The sequence below is a fragment of the Hemitrygon akajei genome, chromosome 13 (assembly GCF_048418815.1).
Source record: "Hemitrygon akajei chromosome 13, sHemAka1.3, whole genome shotgun sequence".
Classification (NCBI taxonomy): domain Eukaryota; kingdom Metazoa; phylum Chordata; class Chondrichthyes; order Myliobatiformes; family Dasyatidae; genus Hemitrygon; species Hemitrygon akajei.
The window spans coordinates 23736825-23760019 of record NC_133136.1 but is presented as its reverse complement, the minus strand read 5'-3'; the positions used below and the strand labels follow the sequence as shown (position 1 = coordinate 23760019).

The window sequence follows — 23195 nt, the reverse complement described above, 5'->3', positions numbered from 1 at the left end:
TGTGAAATGTGAGGAGGATGTTAAGAGAATGCAGGGTGACTTGGACAGGTGGGTGAGTGGGCAGATACATGGCAGATGCAGTTTAATGTGGATAAATGTGAGGTTATCCACTTTGGTGGCAAGAACAGGAAGGCAGATTACTATCTGAGTGGTGTCAAGTTAGGAAAAGGGGAAGTACAATGAGATCTAGCTGCTCTTGTTCATCAGTTACTGAAAGTAAGCATGCAGGTACAACAGGCAGTGAAGAAAGCTAATGGCATGTTGGCCTTCATAACAAGGGGAGTTGAGTATAGGAGCAAAGAGGTCCTTCTGCAGTTGTACAGGCCCCTGGTGAGACCACACCTGGAGTATTGTGTTCAGTTTTGGTCTCCAAATTTGAGGAAAGACATTCTTGCTATTGAGGGAGTGTAGCGTAGGTTCATGAGGTTGATTCCCAAGATGGCAGGACTGTCATATTTTGAAAGATTGGAGCGACTGGGCTTGTATACACTGGAATTTAGAAGGATGAGAGGAGATCTGATTGAAACATATAAGATTATTAATGGATTGGACACGCTAGAGGCAGGAAACATGATCCCGATGTTGGGGGAGTCCAGAACCAGAGGCCACAGTTTAAGAATAAGGGGTAGGCCATTTAGAACGGAGTTGAGGAAAAACCTTTTCACCCAGAGAGTTGTGGATCTATGGAATGCTCTGCCTCAAAAGAAAGTGGAGGCCAATTCTCTGGATACTTTCAGGAGAGAGTTAGATAGAGCTCTTAAAGATAGCGGAGTCAAGGGATATGGGGAGAAGGCAGGAACAGGGTACTGATTGTGGATGATCAGCCATAATCACAGTAAATGGTGGCGCTGGCTCGAAGGGCTGAATGGTTGACTCCTGCACCTATTCTGTATTGTCTACTCTGGTAGGCTGTCTTCATTCCTATGGTATCACACTATCTCTAAATTGAATGCTTCCACACACCAGCTTCTGTTAAAACAGCATATCCCTCATAATGGCTCACTGCTTTCCCATGCTGATTGGAGACCAATACATGTTCGGTTCATAGTTTGGTTCAAAATCACAGTAATTTTCTTGTGCACAATAGTTTTAAGAAGAATAGTTACATCACGTAATGTTATAGGCAATGTTATGTTTTGTAACTTCAAAACATTAAACTAATTCAAAGGAAAGCACCGGAGTCCGAATGCTCATCTGACTTCATGTTTACTTTAAGCAAGTTGCGCATGTATTAATTGTAACGTGATGACGTATGGAATTCTTGTATTTATACATAAAAGTAATAAATTATTCAAATGAACAAGAATGCTTAATCAACACACACACACAGATATATGAGATTACTTAAATATTAAATACACAACAGGAAGCACAATAAAGTACCGGTTAGCCAATATGTTTTATTGCGCCAGCTGTAAGATTGGGCTTCAATTCCCGTTGCTGTCTGAATATTCATGTGGGCTTCCTCTGGGTTCTCTGGTTTGCTCCTACATTCCAAAAGATATCTAGTTAGTGTTGGTGAGTTGAGGGCGATATTTGTGGGCTGCCCAGCACAATCCTCGCTGATTTGATTTGATGCAACAACACTGTATGTTTTGATGTAGATTTGACAAATAAAACCAAGCTGTATTTTTATTGTGAAAGGATGTGAGTTTATATAGTTTGTACCATTTTTATTTTGTCTGGATTGCAGTCTCTAATTCCTGGAAAAATACAGAGAAGTTCCTGACAAGTCAAGACCACAACAACTTCTTGCCTTAGCCCTCTAGTTAAAAAGACACACTAAATGACTTGGAATACACAGGACCAAAATAATTTTAGTCTTGGGAATGTCCAGAAGATAAGCTACTAGCTGAAAGCTTCAGTGAACTTTGCTGTGTGGGTATATGATTTTACATTCCTACTCCATGATGAAGGACAAGACATGTTGTATGGCTAGAGCTGACTTACTAGCAGAATAGATTGCTTGTCTGCCTGTTGAGAAATTAAACCCAATCAGTATCAATGTACATCCCATTTCATCTGAGAAGCGTTTAACAGTATTTTTCACTCCTGTTTGTCTTTCAGCTGTATGAACTGGACGATGATCCAAAGAGGAAAGAATTCCTGGATGACCTATTCAGCTTCATGCAAAAAAGGGGTGAGTCATTGTGAGAAAGCTGTCTTTTCTCTCATTTCTGTGACTCTGATGCGATGACTTGGATTGACTGTAGTGCTTAATGTTGCTGATACAGATAACTGCAAAATAATGCTGTTGTAAATTGGAGTGAGCAACAATAGTGTATTGCACTACAACAATCACTCCTGTCTCTATTACAGATTGCTATGGGAGCCAGTTTTCTACCTTTGAACGTGGGGAGGAAGCATTATAGTTCTCTGTCCTTATTTCTAATGAGGAGGATTGGTCAGGCACTTGTTGGAGTTCACAATGGAAACAAGAGTGTGTTTCAAAGGGAAGGGTAATATTGAGGATACTTCATAAAATGATGTTTTATTGGTCAAAACTGGGACTGTTGAGGCCCTTCTTTAAAAGTCCTGCTCTGGAGGGATTTTTCTATTTGCAATGGGAGTTGCTAAATCGTAACCTGTGACTTTATTCTACAATATCTTTGCTTGTTTGCTGATTAAAACTGACATACCTTTTATGATGAATGAACTATTGTAATATTTCAACAACTAATGATCAAATGTATAAATATCAACAGAAGATAAGCTTCAGTGTTGTGTGATCTCATGCCATGTTGAATAGCAAACATTAATTTACTAGTAGAAATTTGTGATAAAGAGGACCTGAACTACAAAAATCTTCGAGCATGATTCACATTGAAAGTAAATAGAATTTGCGTTCTCTAGTAAGAAAGTTTTTCCTACTGCTGTAAGTCTCTTTGGTGGAGTAATATCTTAAGGGCACTGTTTGCCCTCTCCTTCCATCCTTCACTTACAGCATTTTAAAATGCTTACAACGTATTTGGCTTTATAACTAGACTCATGTTGTCTTGATTAGCCATTCATATTTTTACATTTCCAGAGGGAATCATCAGGAACAAAAACCTGTAAAGTTATGAAACTCTGAGCCAGTCAGGCAACTGTGATAGGGAGTGGTCAAGTGCTGAAATCCTGGTTGTTTTCACCATTATCTGTCTTGGGGCTTTGAGACGATTTTTGCAACCCAGCTGCTGCCTTAGCTAATATAGAACAAATACTTGCAGTGGAAAGAAGACTTCCAGTGGAGTGTGGTTGTGGCAGAGAGTTCCCAGGGCAAACTGAAACTAACACACGGAAGTTTCTGCATACATTTGAAATCTTGACCAACTTTGACAGGGCACTGAAGGAACTCAGAGGATTGGGCATCATCTACGAATGAAAATGAACAGTTAATATTCTGGCCGAGACACTTCATCGACATCATTCAAAATGTCAACTGCCCATTTCTCTTCATAGATGCTGCTTGACCTGCTGAGTTCCTCCAATATTTTGTGTGTACTACTCAAATTAAAACTAATTCTAATTCCATTTGCCATTCCCTGCAGCTGAGTGTATTTTCTTCTGCTTCTTGTGTATTTATCTTACTTTTCCTTAAACTATGCCAAGGGATATATTTTCTTAAAGTAGTGGGAACTCTGCCTATTCTGTAACCTCATTCTTCCATAAATGGTGCACAAGTGGGTTTTGATCTCATAATGGAATAAGAACAAGGATGGAGATTACTTGGCAGGTCAGGCAGCATCTGTGGAGAGAGGAACAACATTTGAACTAGTGTATACACTGCTTTGTGTTTGGATATAAAGTAGAAGCTGGGTGGGGGGAGCGGGAAGGATGGTGGTGAGAACCATAGAACATTACAGCACAGAAACAGGCCTTTTGGCCTTCTTAGCTGTGCCGAACCATTTTTCTGCCTAGTCCCACTGACCTGCTTCTGAACCATATCCCTCCATACACCTCTCATCCATGTGCCTGTCCAAGTTTTTCTTAAATGTTAAAAGTGAGCCTGCATTTACCACTTCATCTGGCAGCTCATTCCACACTCCCACCACTCTCTGCGTGAAGAAGCCCCCCCCCCCATGTTCCCTTTAAACTTTTCCCCCTTCACCCTTAACCCATGTCCTCTGGTTGTTTTTCTCTCCTAACCTCAGTGGAAAAAGTCTGTTTGCATTCACTCTATCTATATCCATCATAATTTTATATACCTCTATCAAATCACCCCTCATTCTTCTATGCTCCAGCAAGAGGTTGCTCAAAGCTTTAGAAGTCATTGTAACAGATACTTGGGAATCAACCTCCAGCCTTGATGTCGGAAATGGTGGTTCTTTTAGGCTTTGGCTGGTGGGGTATCTGGGAAGGTAAGAAAGAGGGAATCAGGGAACCTAGAATAGTACAGAGGCCCTTCAGCACATGAAGTTGTGCCTACTCTTTAAACTACTCCAAGATCAATCTAATCCTTCCCTTCTACATAGTCCTCCATTCTAATTTCATCCAGCTATCTAAGATTCTCTTAAATATCCCTAATGTATCTGCCTGTACAACCACCCCTGCAGTGCATTCCACATACCCACCATGCTCTGTGAAAGAAGCATACCTCTGTCATCCCTTTCCTCCTAACTGTAAATGTATGCTTCCTTAGTTGTGAATCTGTATAATTATTTGCCAGAGGCAGCTGTGGAGGCAAATCATTATGTATATTTAAGGCAGAGGTTGATGATTGGTCAGGGCATGAAGGGATATAGGGAGAAGGCAAGAGATTGGGGCTGAGAGAAAAATTGGATCAGCCATGGTGAAATGGTGGAGCAGACTCAATGGATAGATACAGTAGGTAGATACTTTATTGCTCCCAAAGAAAATTACAGTGTCACAGTAGCAATACAAGTACACAGATATACAAATATACAAGTATTACAGGAGAAGTAAACAGTCTAACAAGAGGGGGTCATCACTTCCCCAGTTATAGATTGACTCATTATAGAGCTTAATAGCTGAGGGTAAGAATGACATCATATAGCATTCTTTGGAGCGGCGCAGTTGTCTTAGTCTATTACTGAAAGTGCTTCTCTGTTCAGCCAAGGTGGCATGCAGAGGGTAAGAAACATACTCCAGAATTGCCAGAATTTTCCGTAGGGTTCTTTGCTCCACCCCAGCCTTCAGTGAGTCCAGTTTGACTCCTATAATACAGCCAGCCTTTCTAATCAGTTTATTTAACCTGTTGGTATCACCAGTGTTGATGCCATTGCTTCAGCATACCACCACATAGAAGACTGTACTGGCAACAACAGACTGGTAGAACATGTGAAGGACAGGCCTGCATACTCCAAAGGACCTCAGTCTCCTCAGGAAGTAGAGGCAAGTCTGACCCTTCTTGTACACAGCCGCTATGTTGGTGCTCTACTCAAGCCTATCAACCTAGTTTACCCCAAGATACTTGTAGGTCCTCCCCACATCCACATCCTCACCATCAATAGTAACAGGGAGCATTGCAGGCTTAATCTTCCTAAAGTCCATCACCATCTCCTTTGCCTTACTGATGTTGAGCTGCAGATGATTCAGCTTGCACTATTTGAAAAAGTCCTCCACCAGGGCCCTGTATTCATTCTCCCATCCTCCCTTTATACACCCAACTATTGCCGAGTCATCAGAGAATTTCTGCGGATGACATTGTATCTAAAGTCTGAGGTATACAGGGTAAACAGGAAGGGAGCCAACACAGTTCCATGTGGGGCCCCAGAACTGCCTATAGCCATGTCAGACACACAGCTCTGAAGTCACACAAACTGTGGTCTGCCAGTCAGGTAGTCCATTATCCAGGATACAACGGAAGTGCCAACAGTATTGAATGAAGTTTTCCCCCCAGCAATGAGGGCTGTATGGTATTGAAGGCACTAGAAAAATCAAAAACATGGTCCTCACAGTGCTGTCCTGCTCATCCAAATGGCAGCAGGCTCTTTGGGCCAAATTACCTAATTCTGCTCCTATAACGTATGGTCTTATGGTATAAATAAAGTATTCCCACTTTTATGTTTATACATTGTTTAGCTTTGATTCTTCAAAGGTAGGCATGATGGTGCTGTTTACCTCAGTCCAACATTGGAGCACAGAGCTGAGGCAGTGATTACTGGCCAGGTTTGCTATGCAGATTGAGCCAGGCCTGGCTGAAGGATGCATCTTCCTGGGCCTTACCCAGTACAATGCAAATCATTTCCAGAACCTTGTGTAGATTTTCTGCCACAAACAAGAGAAAACCTGCAAATACTGGAAATCAAAGTAGATTTTCTGCCTCCCATTTTCTCAAGCTGTATAGCATCCAAAACAACGAGAGAGGCACAGCTCAGATTAACAACTAGATGTAACTAGTTGCATCATGAAACACTCCCTGCTCTAGTTTGCTTGCTGCCAATTGAGAAACAACCTGCAAGTTGGTCCTGGGGTGCAGGAAAGTGAAAGGGAAGATGGATGATCTCAGAAAGGCAATTACTACTCACCGTAAGGCTGCAGTTGTAATCAGAGCATGCCTGCTCCCCACCTCCCCATCCCTACATACACATCAGTGATAAAAGCTTTTGCTTACCTTTCTACCATTAGACTGAAAGCATGTACCACCAGGCTCAAGGACAGCTTCTGTCCTGCTGCAATTAGACTAATGAACAGTTTCCTAGTACAATACGATGGGCCTTACAATCTATCACATTGTGACCTTGCATCTTATTGTCTACCTGCACTACTTCATTTTCTCTGTAATTGGTACTTTATCCTCTCCTCTTTATTGTTGGTTGTTAACACAGACACTGCACCTCACTGTATGTTTTAATGTCCTTGTGATATAAATCTGAATCTGAACCTGAATCTGTTATTGTTTCCCTTTGTACTGTCTCAATGCACTGTTGTACAGGTAATAAACTGAAATGTATGATCAGTAACCAGGCAAGTTTTTCACAGTGATGGTAATGAACTAACTTACCAGACATCCATTAATCTGAGCTTTTTGTTTGTGGGCATTGTATGCGTGCTTGGTTTTACACAAGGTGGTGGATACACCAGGTCTTTGTCCACCAACAAATCGAGGACACCGTCATTAAAACTCCAGCGCAAACATAGAGGGAACCAAACCCTCACTGTACTTTATTTTTTTATTTAGGTAAACAAACCCCTCGGGCCCAACACACTGGCGCCATCCAATTACACCCTGGTGATCAATTAACCTACTAACACATATGTCTTTGAAATGTGGGGGAGTACCTGGAAAGAACCCATGCGGTCATGGGGAGAACGTACAAACACCTTACAAGACTGTGGCGGGAATTGTACCTGGGTCGCTGGTGCTATAGTCATATTACGCCCACCTCTACAATACTGTGACACCCAAAACTGGTTGCTTGAATGGTGCTTGCTTGCCATTCTCTTTTCTGACTCACTTTCAGAGAATTCTGCATTCGAACCTTCAGTTTTATCTATTAATTTATACTCTTCAATATATTTTCGCATTCCTCACACTTGGTGCCAAAATATATTCCCATATGGGTATCCACATCAATTGCTATTTACTACTCCTCTGCCCAAGGTGATAGCCTGTCTGCAACTTCCTCTGATATTTTTTGCCAAACCTGCTTGTACTACTTGCTGATTTAAAAAAAATATTCACCTACAAATAGATCCAAATTATATGTAAAGAGAAGTTAATGATTCCAGTGTGTGGTACAGGAAGCAGTCTGGAGATTATCATCCTCAAGGCCTTGTTAGTGCCAGGCTCCTTAAACTCGCTCTGCAAGTTATTAAATGTACTTCTATATTTGTCACTGACTCCAGCTGGATCATAATTTATGGCAGTTCCTTCTCCCCAGAGACTTTTTTCACTTCAGTGTGATTAGTGAGAAGTGTTGGCAATCTAAAGGCTTACTCTTAGTTCTGAATGCCATTTCAAATCATTGAGAGAGATTTTGTGGGTCCTTGCTCTGCCTTGTGTATAGAGATCCTATTGAAGGGAGTGGGTCAGCAGCTGACCGGGGACTGGGCCAGGGCTGGTGAACAATGTACCTGCTCAGTGATGGGAAAAGGGTGGAAGTTGTCAGGAGATCTGGTGCTGGGGTGAAGTCTAGTCAGTGAGGAGAGAGCGTCGGATGGAGATCAGGTGACTAGCTGCGACAGAGGGCTTGAGGCAGTGGATAGGTGAAGATCCTTGGCATCCGTGTGAAGGCTTATTGGGAGTCAGGAATGAGATAACATGGTGTGTTTGGTTGTGAGATGATTAGACCAAGGCAGTGATTCGAAGGGTTCAGAAAGGTTGTTCACAGGTCAGGGTGGAAATCAATGGCTGGAGACGGAAGAGACAGATGATTGGAGGGGCAGGGAGATCAGCGAGTCCCTTCTGTCTTTAGTTTATATTTTCTTAAATCATAGATGGAGATCATCTCATCCATTGAGTCTATGGCAGTTTTCAGGGCAGTCTGATCAATCTTATACACCCATGTTTCTCTGTAATCAATCAATCTCTCTCTCTTGCTCTCTCTCATTTCCTCCCTCCCTCACCTCTGCCCCCATCTTTCCCCCTTCCCCCCATCACCTCCACCATGATCCTCCTACCACTCACTCACATGAGGTGCAGTTCATTTTTCCAACAATCAGCACCACTTTGAGCAGCTGAGGGAAACGTATTTGTTCCTAGGGAATATTTGAGATCTAAACACAGTCAGAGGTGGGTATCAGAATTGAATGTAGGTTGCCAGTGCTGCAGGGCAGTGACACGACCTGCTGCATCTTTTAACTGCCTGGTCTATGGGATTGTGGGCTGTGGGTAGTGTTGTTGCTAAGTACTGATGGCAGAAATGGCAGTAGAATTGGTAGCTTTAGCAGTAGAACATTACAGTGCCAGTGACCCAGGTTGAATTCCCGCGGTCTGTAGAAGTTTGTACGTTCTTTCCATGACTCTGTTTCTTCCAGGTGCTTTGGTTTCTTCCCACCTTCCAAAGACATATGGATTAGTAAGTTAGTTGGTCACATGGGTGTAATTGGGTCATGTGGGCTTGTTGGGCTGGAAGGGCTTGTTACCATGATAAATAAAAAATAATAGTGAGCTCCCAATCCCATATAGCATTGTGAAGAAATGCTCGCCTAAGGAAGCTGAATGATTTTCCCAGTAGCTCACTAAGGAGGGTGTTGATGGGAAATGGCATCACACCTTGGGTAACTTCTGCAGAAACTTCATCAGAATTGCCAGAGAGAATCGTGGTACTCAGTCAGTGTGCTTGGCAGAATGGTGACCCTCAACTCAGAAACAGCCACAATTATGATTTGGTCTGGAAAAATGGTTTTAAATGTTGATTCGTCATGGGCGATCATGGTTTATCCACGACCATGATGGTTGTTGGCAGGTATTTCTATGATGAGTGCTTTGCCACTGCCTTCTTCTGGGGCGTGTCACAAGATGGGTGTCCCCAGCCGTTATCAGAGATTGCCTACCTGGTGTCAGTGGCTGCATTACAAAGACTTGTGTTGTGCATCAGCTGCTCATACAACCATCCACCACCTGCTCCCATTGCTTCACGTGACCCTGATCAACAGGGCTAAGCAGGTGCTACACCTTGCCCAAAAGTGACCTGAATACTAACGGATCGAAGGGGTGCCTTACACCTCCTTTGATAGAGGCATACCTCCACTCCACCACTCAGGGTTTTAAATGCATGGAACTGAAAGAAACTGTGTCTGGAAAACGTACCTACTTTACACAAGTATCGTTAATATAAAAATTGGTCTTAAGACTGAACTCCACAAACTGGCAGTGTGTTGGTCTCTTGCAGCTTGGAACATAAGCTGGAGATCAATCAGAGTCTTAAAAATAGGCTTTAAACGCTTTGTACGGCATGCTTCAGGTGCTCATAACCATAAGCGAGGACTAATCAACAGCATAGTATTTAATATATCAACTGATCTAAGTGCTTCTCCTTACCGACTCATACAGCCTGTACTCACTCATGTAAAACTGCCATAATACCTTCCACCTCTGTTGAGTATACCTTATTCTGAATCAGTTAAAAGACAAGAAGATCATTCTCATGAAGCAAATTCATTTTCAATGCCAATCATAAGAATGTTACTGAGCTCAATTCTTTTCCTATGATTTTAAAGTTGTCCTGGGATATTGAAATTCAAACTTAATTCACTCAAAGCAAACCTTTTGATATACCTCCATGCTTTTAGAATAGTGTCTTTTTAATCTAAGTTGGATCACTGACATTTGATTTGGTGTCTATCGCCTGTGATAGATACCTCTCAACCACCAACCCTGTTTCCTCATCTCTCCTATCGTTAGTCCTCTTCTGTTGTGAAAGCCAAGCCAAGGTCCAATGTGTTACAGCAATTTCTTATTTGAGAATTGCTATCTTTGCATGTGATGCTAGATGGTGTGGTTCAGGCAGGTAAGCTGGTGAGATTCAGCAAGCGATTCAACTGCCGATGATTCTGCAGCTAAGATACATCATTTTCTTGCACATCCACATTTTGCATTAGAGGTGTAGCACAGTGGTTAGTGAAACGCTTCTCAGTGTCATCTGTAAGATAGTGGTTCGATTCCCAATGCTGTCTGTAAGGAACTTGTACATTCTTCCCATGAACAGCTGGGTTTCCTCTAAGCACATTGGTTTCCTCCCACGTTCCAAAGACTTCTGAGTTAGGGTTAGGAACATGTGGGCATGCCATGTGTTGAAGCCTGAATCATGGTGAGACCTGCAGGCTGCCTCCAGTACATCCTCCAATGGCGTTGGTTGTTGATGCAAACAGTGCATTGCACTGTATGTTTTCATGTGTCAGTGTTTATGTGAAAAATAAATCTAATCTAATCTAATCAAATCAGAGAAGCTTGTATTGAATCATCCATGTTTAATTGTATGATGAAGAAACTTTTTGATAGTTCGGTTAGGGACACAGCAGCAGTGTGGGATACTGTATGTGAATCGTTTCACAGAGCCAAAGATCACCTGAAGCAGGGAACTTAAGTAAATAAACAATTTTCATTTGTGACATGCAATAAAAATAACACTGATGATGGAATGGCTATTGTGTTTTAAAACGTCATTAAAAAGTTGTGAATTTGTTTGCAATTTCCACTGCCTATTTTAAACTTTACCTTTTCATGCAAAATTTTAATAATGAAATCTCTTCCGACCCTGCCTTTTAAACTCATTTCTGCTTGTCTAATCTTTTCTGCTCCAATCATGCTGGAGGGCAGGCTTGAAGCAGAGAGGACATCCTGGAATTATTTTCCACTGGCAAGGTGCAATTAATTTTCAATTTTATGGTGCTCTGGACAGACCTTCTCCTTTTCCCACAGTGTTAGCATCTGTTACAGCTGACTGCTTCACACCATGATGGATATTTAAACTTATTGCAATGATTAGCTGCAGCTCTTAATAAGGAATCAGAATTGTGAATTAGATTTAGAATCGGGTTTATTATCACTGATGAATGTTGTGAAATTTGTTGTTTTGTGGCAATACTACAATGAAACATAAAATATACTTTAAAGTACATATAGTTATATATATTACTATATATAGTATTTTATGTATATAAATGTATCTGTATATACTGTTAGTGTGTGCGGCTACGTTACTAGGTACACCTGTACCCTTGCCCTTTTATGCAAATATCAAATCAACCGATCATGTGGAAGCAGCCCAATGCATAAACACATGCAGATATAGTCCAGAGCTTCATACATTGTTCAGACCAAAGATCAGATTAGGGAAGAAATGTGATGTAAGTGACATTGACCATGGAGCGATTGTTTGTGCCAGACAGGGTGATTTGAGTATCTCAGAAACTGCTGATTTCATGAGATTTTAACATACAACAGTCTCTCGGGTTTACAATTATGAGAAGAGGCAGAGGGAAGAATCTGATAGCGTAACGTAGATAGTGCAGATAGCTGATGGTTTTTCCCTTAGTAGAGGTGTCTGAAACCAGAGGGCATAGATAGTTCTTAGGAAAGGAGTAAGTGTAATGTTCTCATTCAGGTGTAAGAACTCTGAACTAAACACCAAGTTTAAACCGTAGTTAATGAGGCATGATCGCAGTAAGATTAACCATTTACTGTCCATTTTCCACATTAATGTATGGTGAAAAGGTGTTGTTCTATGATGTTTCTTAGTGCGTAGAATAAAAACTTTTCTCGCGCTGATCCTTCACCCACAAGCCCCCTCCTTCCCATTTCTCCAAAACGGTATTTTCCCACAAGACGCGGCGAAACCGGGTGTGACGTCATCGCATACCGTGATACATCACAGACAACAAATTTACTTTCAACAACCTTAACCTTAACTAGAAAATAATTACAAACAAATTACTAAAGTGAAAATGTAATAAAGCTAAACAAATGCCTTAAGGGCAACACAGTAAGAAATGTAGAGTAAGAATGTAAGGAAGCATATTTTTATCCAGATGATGGTTGGAATCTGGAACACGCTGTGTGAGTGGTTAAATCACCAAGGTATGGAAAGTTACAGACAGGATATGTTAAATAAAATGGATGAGTACATGAAGCTCAGAAGATATGTTTTTATGATGCATGACTCCACGACTCTAGAACTTAAAAGGAATGGGGAAAAATATACATTTCTGTAGCAATCACAATGACCTGCCTGATGAGAAACCATGGTAGATAGTGCCACACTATTTTACCTTGGGTGTTCCGGAGTTCGAAATTCAATTCCGGCGCTTTCTGGAAAGGGTTTGTACATTCTCCCTGTACATTCTCCCGGCATCAAATTCCCTGTATGTGTCCTCATACTTGGAGATAATAAAGGATTCTGATTCTGACTGCAAGGATTCCCTTTTGATGGTCCAGTTTACACCCACAGTGCAAAGGTGTTCTATGTAGTAGGTTAATTGGTCATTGTAAATTGTCCTGGGATCAGGCTAGGGTTAAATATGTGGGTTGCTGTGCAGTGTCGCTTTTTCAGTCAGAAACGCCTACTCCTCATTGTATCTCTAACTAAATAATGTGGAGAAAACAATTTTCCCTTCAAAAGGGAAAAACCTGTATGCTTCAAGGAGAAAGCAAATACATCAATATTGAAAAGATTAAAAAGGCACAAATAATTTGATTGGTCTCAGAATGAACCTGCATAAATTCAGTGAACCCAACAACCTCCTGCATTGCTCCCGTAATCATTACCCTTCATAAGTGTGACATTTTTACTTGGATTCATTATACAATGGAAGAAACTTCATTCATTTTCTGTGACTATTGGTGTGTTGCAGGGATTTGAGCTGGGTCTTTGTTGTTTATCATCTACAGATTATTAATGATTTAGATGGTAATATCATAAACTGGATCTGCAAATTTATGAGGTGTATGTTCAAAAGTTCAAGGAATAAAGGGAAGGAGGACAGTTTGGGAAGGGAGTTATCTCTTTGCTGTGTTTGTTAGTTAATGCTAAAATGTTAAACTTTACTATCTTAAAAGGTCACAAGAGAAGATCATAGGACCAAAGGAAATTACAGAGGTGAGGAGGGGGAAAGGCTTATAAGGGATTTTAAAACAAAAAAAAGAGACCACAGAATTGTAAGTGATCTCAAATTAAGTGAAATGGAAAGGTAATAGGACAGTAATAGGATCATGGAATAGTACAGCACAGAAACAGGCTCTTCACCCATCTAGTCCATGCCAACCTATTTTCTGCCTAGTCTCATCTACCCACACTCAGACTATAGCACTCCATACCTCTCTGATCCATGTACCTATGCAAGCTTGATTTAAATGTTATCAAAGGTTGTTGTGGACTGAATAAGGCTATCAAAGTTTGCAGCGTGATCTAATCTAGCTAGAAAAATGGGCTGAGAAATGGCAGATGGAATTCAGACCAGAGTGAGGTGTTGCACTTTGGGAGGACATACCAGGAGAGGACTAACCCAGTGAAAAATAGGGCACCTAGGCGTGTGTTAGAATAAAGGGATCTAAGAAAACAGCTCCATAATACTTTGAGAATAGCATCAAAGATAGATAGGTTCTAAAGAGAGCTTTCGGCACATGGACCTTGATAAATCAGTTTTGAGTACCGAGTTGAGGTGTTATGTTGAAGTTATTTAAGGCATTGGTGAAGTTGAATTTGGAGTATTGTGTACATTCCTGGTCACCTATCTACAAGAAAGATAATAATAAGTTTGAAAGCATACAGAGAAAATTTACTAGGACGTGAGGACCTGAGTTTTAGGGGAAGGTTCAATAGGTTAGGATTTTATTCCTTGAAGCATAGGAGAATGAGGGGAGATTTGATCATATAAAATTATTAGGGGTATAGAATTTTCCACTGAGGTTGGGTGAGTCTTGAAGTCGAGATCACGGATTAAGAATGAAAGGTGAAACTTTTAAGGGGATCCTGAGCGAGAACTTGTTCACTCAGATGGAGCTTGAGTGTGGAACAAGCTGCCAGTGAAAGTGTTGGATACAGCTTCAGTGAAAACACTTAAGGAAAGCTTGGATAGGTACAGGGATCAGAGAGATATGGAGGGCTATAGTCTGAGTGTGGAGAGATGAAACTTGGCAGAAATGCAAGTTAGCATTGACTGGATGGGTGAAGGGCCTGTTTCTGTGCTGTACCACTCTATGACTCAATTACTGCTCTGTTAGCTTCCCGCTTCACTTAATTTGAGATATTTTTACATTCTGCAGCCTGTATTATACTGTGTATCAAATCCCATTCTTAACATTCTTATGTTTTCTGCATATACCTGATTTTAAAAGCTCTCTTTTTTTGTTTTTAAATGTCTTATTAGCTTTCCCCCTTCTTACCTCTGTAATTTCCTTTGGTACTATTATCTTCTCTTGTGGCCTTTTAAGATCCTGAAGTCCATCCACTTATTGTACTTCAGCATTAGCTGGCAAAAACAGCAAATAAATATCCCCTTCATAAGCCTTTCCTCTTCTCTTTTCCCCTTCAGCTTTTGTACATGCTCCCTAACTTTCTTACCAAACAGTTGTAATACTCCACCAGAGGTGCAGTATTTTTTTATATATCTTCAGACTGTTCTTGCTATGCGAAAGGAGCTGAAGTCAAGTGAAGAGGTTGTTGGATCATTGTGAAATTGTGAACAAAAATAGTGCCAATAAAGTTCAAGGTCAATTTATAATCACAGTACATATAATACGTCTCCATACATGTTACCCTGAGGCCATTTTCTTGCGGGCATTCACAGTAAGTACAAATAAACACCATAGAATCATAGAAAAGCTGCACACAATCAAAGATGAATGAACATTCAATGTGCAAAAGACAAGATATTGTGCTAATGCAGAGAAAAGAATAATAAATAAAGGATGTAAGTACAATAATGATAATAATAATAATAAAGTAAATAAATAGACAAACATAGGTTGTAGAGTCCTTGAAAATGAGTCCATACATTGTGGAATCAGTTCAGAGTTGAGGTGAGTGAAATTTTCCACTGCGCCTAAGGCTCCTGTACCTCCTTCTTGATTTCAGCAGCAAGTAAAGGGCATAGCCTGCATGGTGGGTATCCTTAATGATGGATGCTGCTTTACTGCAACTGCTGTCTTTGTAGCTGTGCTAAGTGGTGGGTAGGTCTTTAACGGTGATGGACTGTGCTGTATCTGCTACATTTTGTAGGCTTTTCTGTCCAAGGGCATTGGTGTTTCCATACCAGGTCACAATGCAATCAGACAGTCTATTCTCCACCGTGCATATATAGAGGTAGAGTTTTAGCTGACATGCTGAATCTTCTGCGAAGTTCGAAGAAAGTAGAGGTACTTCTTTGTAATGGCATATACGTGCTTGGCCCAGGACACGTTCTCACACATTCGAGTCCTGGGTGCGACTCATGAACACCGTCGCACACAGATGCAGAAGGATTCTTCATTGCTGTTTCCATAACAGTTTAGTTTGACAAGTCAGAGCTGTTAGCCCTGAGCTGAACCCCAAACCTGGAGGATCAGTGGACCATTCTTAGTGTGTCCTCTACTTTCCAACCTGTTTGGCGTGGGTGACCCTACTACGAGCCAAAGCACAAAGCGCTGACTCCAGCCAGCATAGCTCCTCGAGTCATTGAAGCATGTAAGCCTCCAAACCCTATAAAAAGGTTGAGGTCCTCTTGGAGGATCAAAGTGGATTACCACATTCTTTTTGAGCACCAGTATAATTGGAGCCTGCTTGAAGCAGGTGGGTTCCTCAGTGAAAGTGAGAGGTTAAAAACATCAGTAAATTGCATTCACTGAATGGACTGCGCCAAATCGTGAAGGTTGTTCATCAGCATCCTTACAGGGGTTAATGTAGAGGAACACTGAATGGTGACCGTGCCAGCAATCCATACATCCTGTAAAAAAAAAACTAACAAAATATGGTCTTTATCTTTAAAGAAGCTCACATAGTTGAGATAATCATTGTGAGGTCTTCACACAAAACCAGTCAATTAGAACACTGTATCCAGAGTAATTCTTTAATGAGTATTATTTTTATGGGAGACAATCAGGAAGATTAATAACTGTGCCTTCTTGCTGTGCAACAGTTGTCGCTGAAAGCAGAATGTTAGTCACAGGGCTGTGGAGCTGGCTGGCTGCAGAGGGGAGGGAGCAGAGAGGTTCTATTAATCAAGTTTACAAACGGCACACTAATGAACAATAAATGGGCTGGCGTTCTGTCAGAGACAGTGATTGTTTAGTGTCTGGAATTTTCTGGGTCAGTTCCTGAGATCTGTATCACCAGTAACAATGCAAGAAAAGATGGTCTATGATAAAATAGCAAACCTGTAAGTGCAGGATGTAATAAAAGAAACTTTGCGGGCACAGAGCAAGAGAAACCACAAGGCTCTGCTTATTCCTGAGGAAGCAAGCAGAAGAGGCCCATTCGATATAACACGGCTGTGTGAAGAAAGGAAGTCATAAATGTAACTGTGAGACATTATTTCAAATGGGGGAAGGACTGGGCATCCATTTTTTAACCTTTTACGGCCAGGTTTAGGTAATTAAATGATGTATGCATGCGTGGGAAAAGAGCTGGAAATGGATACTCACCGCAATTGTTGCCTCTGATAAACATCTTGTGTGTCGCCATTTAACAAATAGTCAGAAATTATCCTATTAACATAATTTGTAGTATTAAAGACTTGATTAGTAGCCAAGAGCAAATAAGATACTTGTATCACAGGTGCTGACATGTGGAGGTATTGATATATGTGATACTTCAGATCTGTTTAAACCTATTCAAGGCTTGGCTCAAAGAAGCACAGCAAATGTTTGAAAAGTATCAGCAGCAAAGAGTCAGAATCCAAATTAGAATCAGGTTTAATATCGCCGGCATATGTCGTGAAAGTTTGTTAATTTGTGGCAGTAGCATGATAATAGAGAGATTAGTAGTGCAAAAATGGGAAATAAAAAGCAGTGAAGTAGTGTTCATGGGTTCAATGTCCAAAAATCAGAAATTGGATGACAGAGGGGAAGAAGCTGTTCCTGAATTGTTTTGTATCTCCTTCCTGAAGGTAGCAATGAGAAGAGGTCATGTCCTGGGTGGTGGGGGTCCCTAATGTTGGACACCACCTTCCTGAGGCACCGCCTCTTGAAGATGACCTGGATACTATAGAGTCTAGTGTCCATGATGGAGCTGACTAATTTTATAAATCTCTGCAGCCTACTTTGACCCAGTGTAGTAGCCCCCCACTCGATATAAGATGGTAATGCAGTCAGTTAGAATGCTCTCCATCTGTAGAAATTTGTGAGTGTTTTTGGTGACATACCAAATCTCCTCAAACTCCTAATGAGATATAGCCACTGTCTTGCTTCCTTTATAGCTGCATCAATATGTTGGGTCCAGGTTATGTCCTCAGAGATATTGACACCCTGGAACTTGAAATTGCTCACTCTCTCCACTACTGATCCCTCTATGAGGACTGGTGTGTGTTCCCTCGTCTTACCCTTTCTGAAGTCCACAGTCAGTTCTTAGGTGTTACTGATGTTGAGTGCAAGGTTTTTGATGCAACACCACACAACTAGCTGGTATATCGCACTCCTGTACGCCCTCATTAAAGGTAGCAGAACACTTGTTTAGAATGGAAATTCAAATCCACACTTTTACAGTGGATGAGAACTATTTCATGATGTTTTAATGCTATAACTTATCACTTTACAGAGTATTTTTGGAAAACATACAATTATCAAAGGGAAAGTGGTTGAGTTTACTTGCTGTTTTTAGAAGAGTGTGGTGTTTAAAAACCTTAGAAAATTGTCGAATGACAAAACATTGAGTGTGATTTGTTTTGTCTGCCATGCCCCTTTTGCATACTTTCCCTAAATTTCTATACTCTCCTAAACCCTCCTGGAGGGAGCTTCTCCTTGTGCAAGGTAACCCCATTCACTGTTCCTGAAGCTCCATCCAGCCCTCTGTCCACTCATGAGGGAAAAAATAATTGTCCATTCAGATATCTGATGGTGGAGGGGGAAAAGCTATTCCTGAACTGTTGAGTGTGTGTCTTCAGGCTTCTAAACCTCTGCATTGATGGTAGCAATGAGGAGAGGGCATGTCTTGTGTAATAGGGGTTCTTATGAAGGATGCTGCCTTTTTGAGGTGTCCTGGATGCTAGTGCCCATGATGGAGCTGGCAGAGTTTACAACGTTCTGCAGCTTTTGCCAATCCTGTGCAGTGGCTCCTCTAGACCAGATGGTGATGCAGCCAGTTAGGGTGCCCTCCATGCAACATACACAAAATTCTCGAGGAACTCAGCAGGCCAGGCAACATCTATGGAAAAGAGTACAGTCGATGTTTCGGGCCGAGACCCTTTTCGGCAGGACTGCTCTCCAGCAGAGTGCTGTCCACGTTGAGGGAAAGGGTTATTGTTGTTCCGGCATCTCTCATCCAGGTGTCCTGTCTCAGTCCTGTAGGCTGACTCATTACTACTTGTGATTCTGCCATGGCATAATTCCACAGGCATTGCCCGTGCTCCAGAAATTCACTCAAATGTTCATTCCTTGATGTGAAACCATACTATTAAATTAAATTGATAAATCCAATATACATATAAATGGCACAACTGGTTACCTTGTGCTCTCCCCTTGTAGTAGTTGTTCTTTCTTATCAAGTTCAAGTTTATTACCATTTAACCATACACATTTATGCTGCCAAATGAAACAACGTTCCTCTGGACCAAGCTGCACAACACAGTACATATAATTCACACACATAACACTTAAAGTAATATTGCAACTAGTAAATTAGCAACTAATAAGGTATATTTGTGACATAAGTTAGAAGTAAACAGTATAACTCTACTAGCGCTCATGTGTGATAGGATCTGGATGGTGATGGGGTGGCCTTACAGCCTCAGTAGCCTTACAGCCCAGTGGCAGAACCTGTTTCCCACCTAAATAGTTCTTGCCCTAATGAAATACTCCTGATCAATATCTTTGACAGATAGAAGAGAAATAACAATGATCCTCTCAGTAGTCCTCACACTGCTTCGTAGGGACTTGCAGTCAGATGCTTTACAGTTCCCATACCAGACAGATGATGCAGCTGGTCAGGACACTCGATCATGTAAAAATTGGTTAGAATGGGGTGGGAGGAGGCTCATTTGCCTCAATCTCCTCAGAAAGTGGAGGTGCTGCTGTGCTTTCTTGACCAAAAAAATAGTATTGAGGTATCAGGTGAGATTGTCCATTATGTTCACTCCTAGAAACTTGGTGCTTCTAACTCATCCATGGATGAACCATGTATTTGCTGTGAGGAGGTGGTCAGTCAACACCTTCCTAAAGTCCACAATCATCTCTTTAGTTTTGACCTCCTTGAGACTCAAGTTGCTATGCTCATAAAATTCATAAATACCAGCTGCTTCTCCTTCTATCTGTATGTTGTCTTGTCGCTGTTGCTGATGTGGCCAACCACTGTTGGATCATCAGTGAACTTGATGAATCAATTTGAACTGAATCTAGCAGGCAGTGCTGTCAGTGCTTATTGGTTTTATATGCTCTTTCTTTATAATGCTATGGAAGTACAGTTACCAAACTCATCTCTGGGTATTTTCAAAATTTATGAACAAAGTGGAATTTAGTCATTTGTAAAATTAGAACCTGGTTATTCACATGGGAAAGGGTACACCTCATTCTCAGGGAGTGAATATTTTTCATCTAATCCCATCTAAATCATTGACCAGAGAAATCTTTGTCCCACAGCTATTTAATTCTCTGCAAGGGAAATAGACCCTTCCTTTTCAATGTGTTCAGGCAGTTCATAGTTTTATATATCTCAATTCAGTTCTGCTTTATTCTATGTTCTAAAGAGTTGAGATGATTATGGCCAGGATAATTTCACTGTTGACATTCTGTGCAATGAAGAAGGGAATTTGTCTTCTAAAAGTTTTCAAGTACATTCCCAGGACTCGAGGACCTGATTTATAGGGAAAGATTGAATAGGTTAGGACTTTATTCCAGAGAGTGTAAGAGAATGAAGGGAGATTTGATAGAGATATAGAAAGTTATGAGGGGTATAGATATGGTAAATGCAAGCAGGTTTTTTCCACTGAGGTTAGGTGAGACTAGGACTAAACATCATGGGTTAAGGGTGATAGCTGAAATGTTTAAGGGGAACATGAGGAGGGGGGGGGGGACTTCTCATGCAGAGGATTTGTGAGAGTGTGGAACCAGCTGCCAGCAGAAGTGGTGAATGTGGGTTCGATTTTAACTTTTAAGAGAAATTTAAATAAGTACGGTAAGTGGACGAAAGAGGCCTAGGGGCAATGGTTTGGGTGCAGGTGATGAGACTATGCAGATTAATAATTCGGTATGGACTAGATGGACTGTGCAGTAGTGATGTATGACTCTATGACTCTATTCTATGTGAGGTATTTATTGAACTAAATGATAAAGAATCCTTGCCCAATCCTGATTGGCTGTTACAGTGATTTTTTCCTGTCATCAGCTGAGCTCTTCGCATGGGTGAGGAGCTATGTCTTGCTACTTCAAGTAAATATGCTCAGAATTTTTAGACAGATTGATTACCAAAATTGTGATTGTTAATAATACCCTTCTAACTTTCAGAAGTTTTCACTTTGCTTTTCCTCATAGATAAAAGTTCTTTTTTTTCCTAAACCATTTATATTCATTGGAAAAGATTGGATATTTCATCAATCGGTGATGAATTTGGTTTTGGGGCCTCAGTTGAACAAGAGACAGGTAGAACTCACTGGAAGAGGTTAACAATTTGTACTGGACATGGTGGCACAGATTTCTGAGTGTGACAATTCATAAATTCCAACATCCCTTGAAAACCCTAGGGCTGCTTCTGATTTCTATAAAATGAAACAGGTCAGTCTGTAATAGGACAAGCCAATTGTCAGGTTTCCATACACATCAAGGAGCAGACAAAAAATAAACACTGACCCATGTTCTGTAGAGGAAACAAGGCAGGTCTGTGGACCATGTTGACACACAGCATTGGTCAGACTACACCTGGACTATAGTGAGCAGTTTTGGGCCCCTTACCTCAGAAAGGATGTACTGTACTGGCATTGGAAAATGTCCACAGGAGGTTCATGAGAATTATCCTGCAAACGAAAGGGTTAATGCGTAAGGAGCATTTGATAGCTCTGAACCTGTACTCACTGGAGGTTAGAAGAATGAGGGGGATCTCATTGAAACCTATCGAATTTTGAAAGGCCTAGACAGAATGGACATGGAGAGGATTTTTCCTATAGTAGGGGAATTTAGGACCAGAGAGCACAGCCTCACAATATAAGGGTGTCCTTTAGAGGAGGAATTTCTTCAGCCAGAGCATGATGAATCTGTGGAATTCATTGTCACAGATGGCTGTGGAGGTTTTGAGTATATTTAAAGTGGAGGCCAATAGGTTCTTGATCAGTAAGGTTGCATGTTACAGGGAGAAGGCAGAAGAATGGGGTTGAAAGGGATAATAAATCAGCCATGATGGAATAACCTAATTCTTCTCCTATGTCTTGTGGTCTAATACCTCCGTCTCCACTTCTGCTGTGATGAATCTGGCAACAAGTCAAACAGGGTGCCCTTCATTTACTTCACTTAGTACACCTTAAACCCTACTGAGCAAGCACTCCCAAGGACCTGGCCCCAGCCCCTCTCAGTATCTCATTCTAGTAACCTTTGCGCAGCCAAGTGCGTCGGCAGTGAGTATTGACGCGTTATTAAGCAACAGTAGAGCCTTACTCAAACTTCAAGGCTTTCACAGTAAAGTCAGCTTTTGGGCTTAGTACTTTACTTACAGCTCAGCTGAGGTCAGTGAACTTTGCACAAAACAAGAATTGATTGGTTCATCTCTAATTTACTGAAGTATATTATAAAGGAACTTATGATCATGAATGTGTTATAATTAGGTGTCACTTTGGGTAGCAGTGATACTTCTCTTGTTATTTGTGCTGCTGTGTGTGTCTTATGGAAATTTCTGGACTGATGCCGTTGTCTACACTTTGCTCACAAGGTTGAGTAATTTTTCAGATGTTATTTTATTTTTTTAATTGTGGGAATGAATAGATAAAACCTGCAATTTTAAATGTGTTTGAACCCAGGGTGTAGGGTGTGTAATGATGGATGAGAACCAGGTCAAAAGAAGCACTGATCCTGTTGGATCCCAGGAGAGTGAGGCCACAGAAGCATTAACATTATGAAATTTAAAGTCCATATCCAGTCAACAGTCCTCTCTACTCTTCTCATTTCAGGCACATGATGTATGCAGGAAGGCATGTACCCATGTAGTGCTTTAACTTGTTCAGTGCTTGAACATAAACTTATTGTTTACTATTTTGCCTTTGTCTTGAATGCCTTGAATTAACTTTGAGCAATTGTTATTCAGAAAGATAATTGATATTAAGACTGTCACTTTGCAGAATACATTTACTGGAATATTGGTGCATATAAAATGATATCCTAACGGGTTATCTCTGGAGATTCCATCTCTGGCGACTTGCGTCTCGGTTTGGACTCTTGGTGGGATTTGAATGGAAAGGGAGCAATGTGCAGGAAGTGGGTAACAATATATCGGTAGTTCTGATGTATTTTTACCCTGGAGCATCAGTCTGCCCACCAGAAACTGATGCTAAACCACAGCATGAGGAGAATTTGTAAATGTGTAGGGCAAGATGGATTATTACATTTCTTCTAAAGCCAAGTGAGCACACTCTTGCCACACAAGAAAGATTTCCACTTAATTTATTGAGCTTCTTTATCCTTCCCTCCCCCCCCCCCCAAC

At 41.1% G+C, this 23195-nt stretch overlaps 1 protein-coding gene across 1 annotated transcript in view; it reads left to right on the top strand.

The window, feature by feature from the left end:
• arid3c (AT rich interactive domain 3C (BRIGHT-like)) overlaps positions 1-23195 on the top strand; it is a 544829-nt gene that overhangs the window by 329383 nt on the left and 192251 nt on the right. The window contains exon 3 of the mRNA XM_073065285.1: positions 2068-2140. Coding sequence (XP_072921386.1) covers positions 2068-2140 — 73 coding nt within the window. The remainder of the gene's footprint in view (positions 1-2067; positions 2141-23195) is intronic.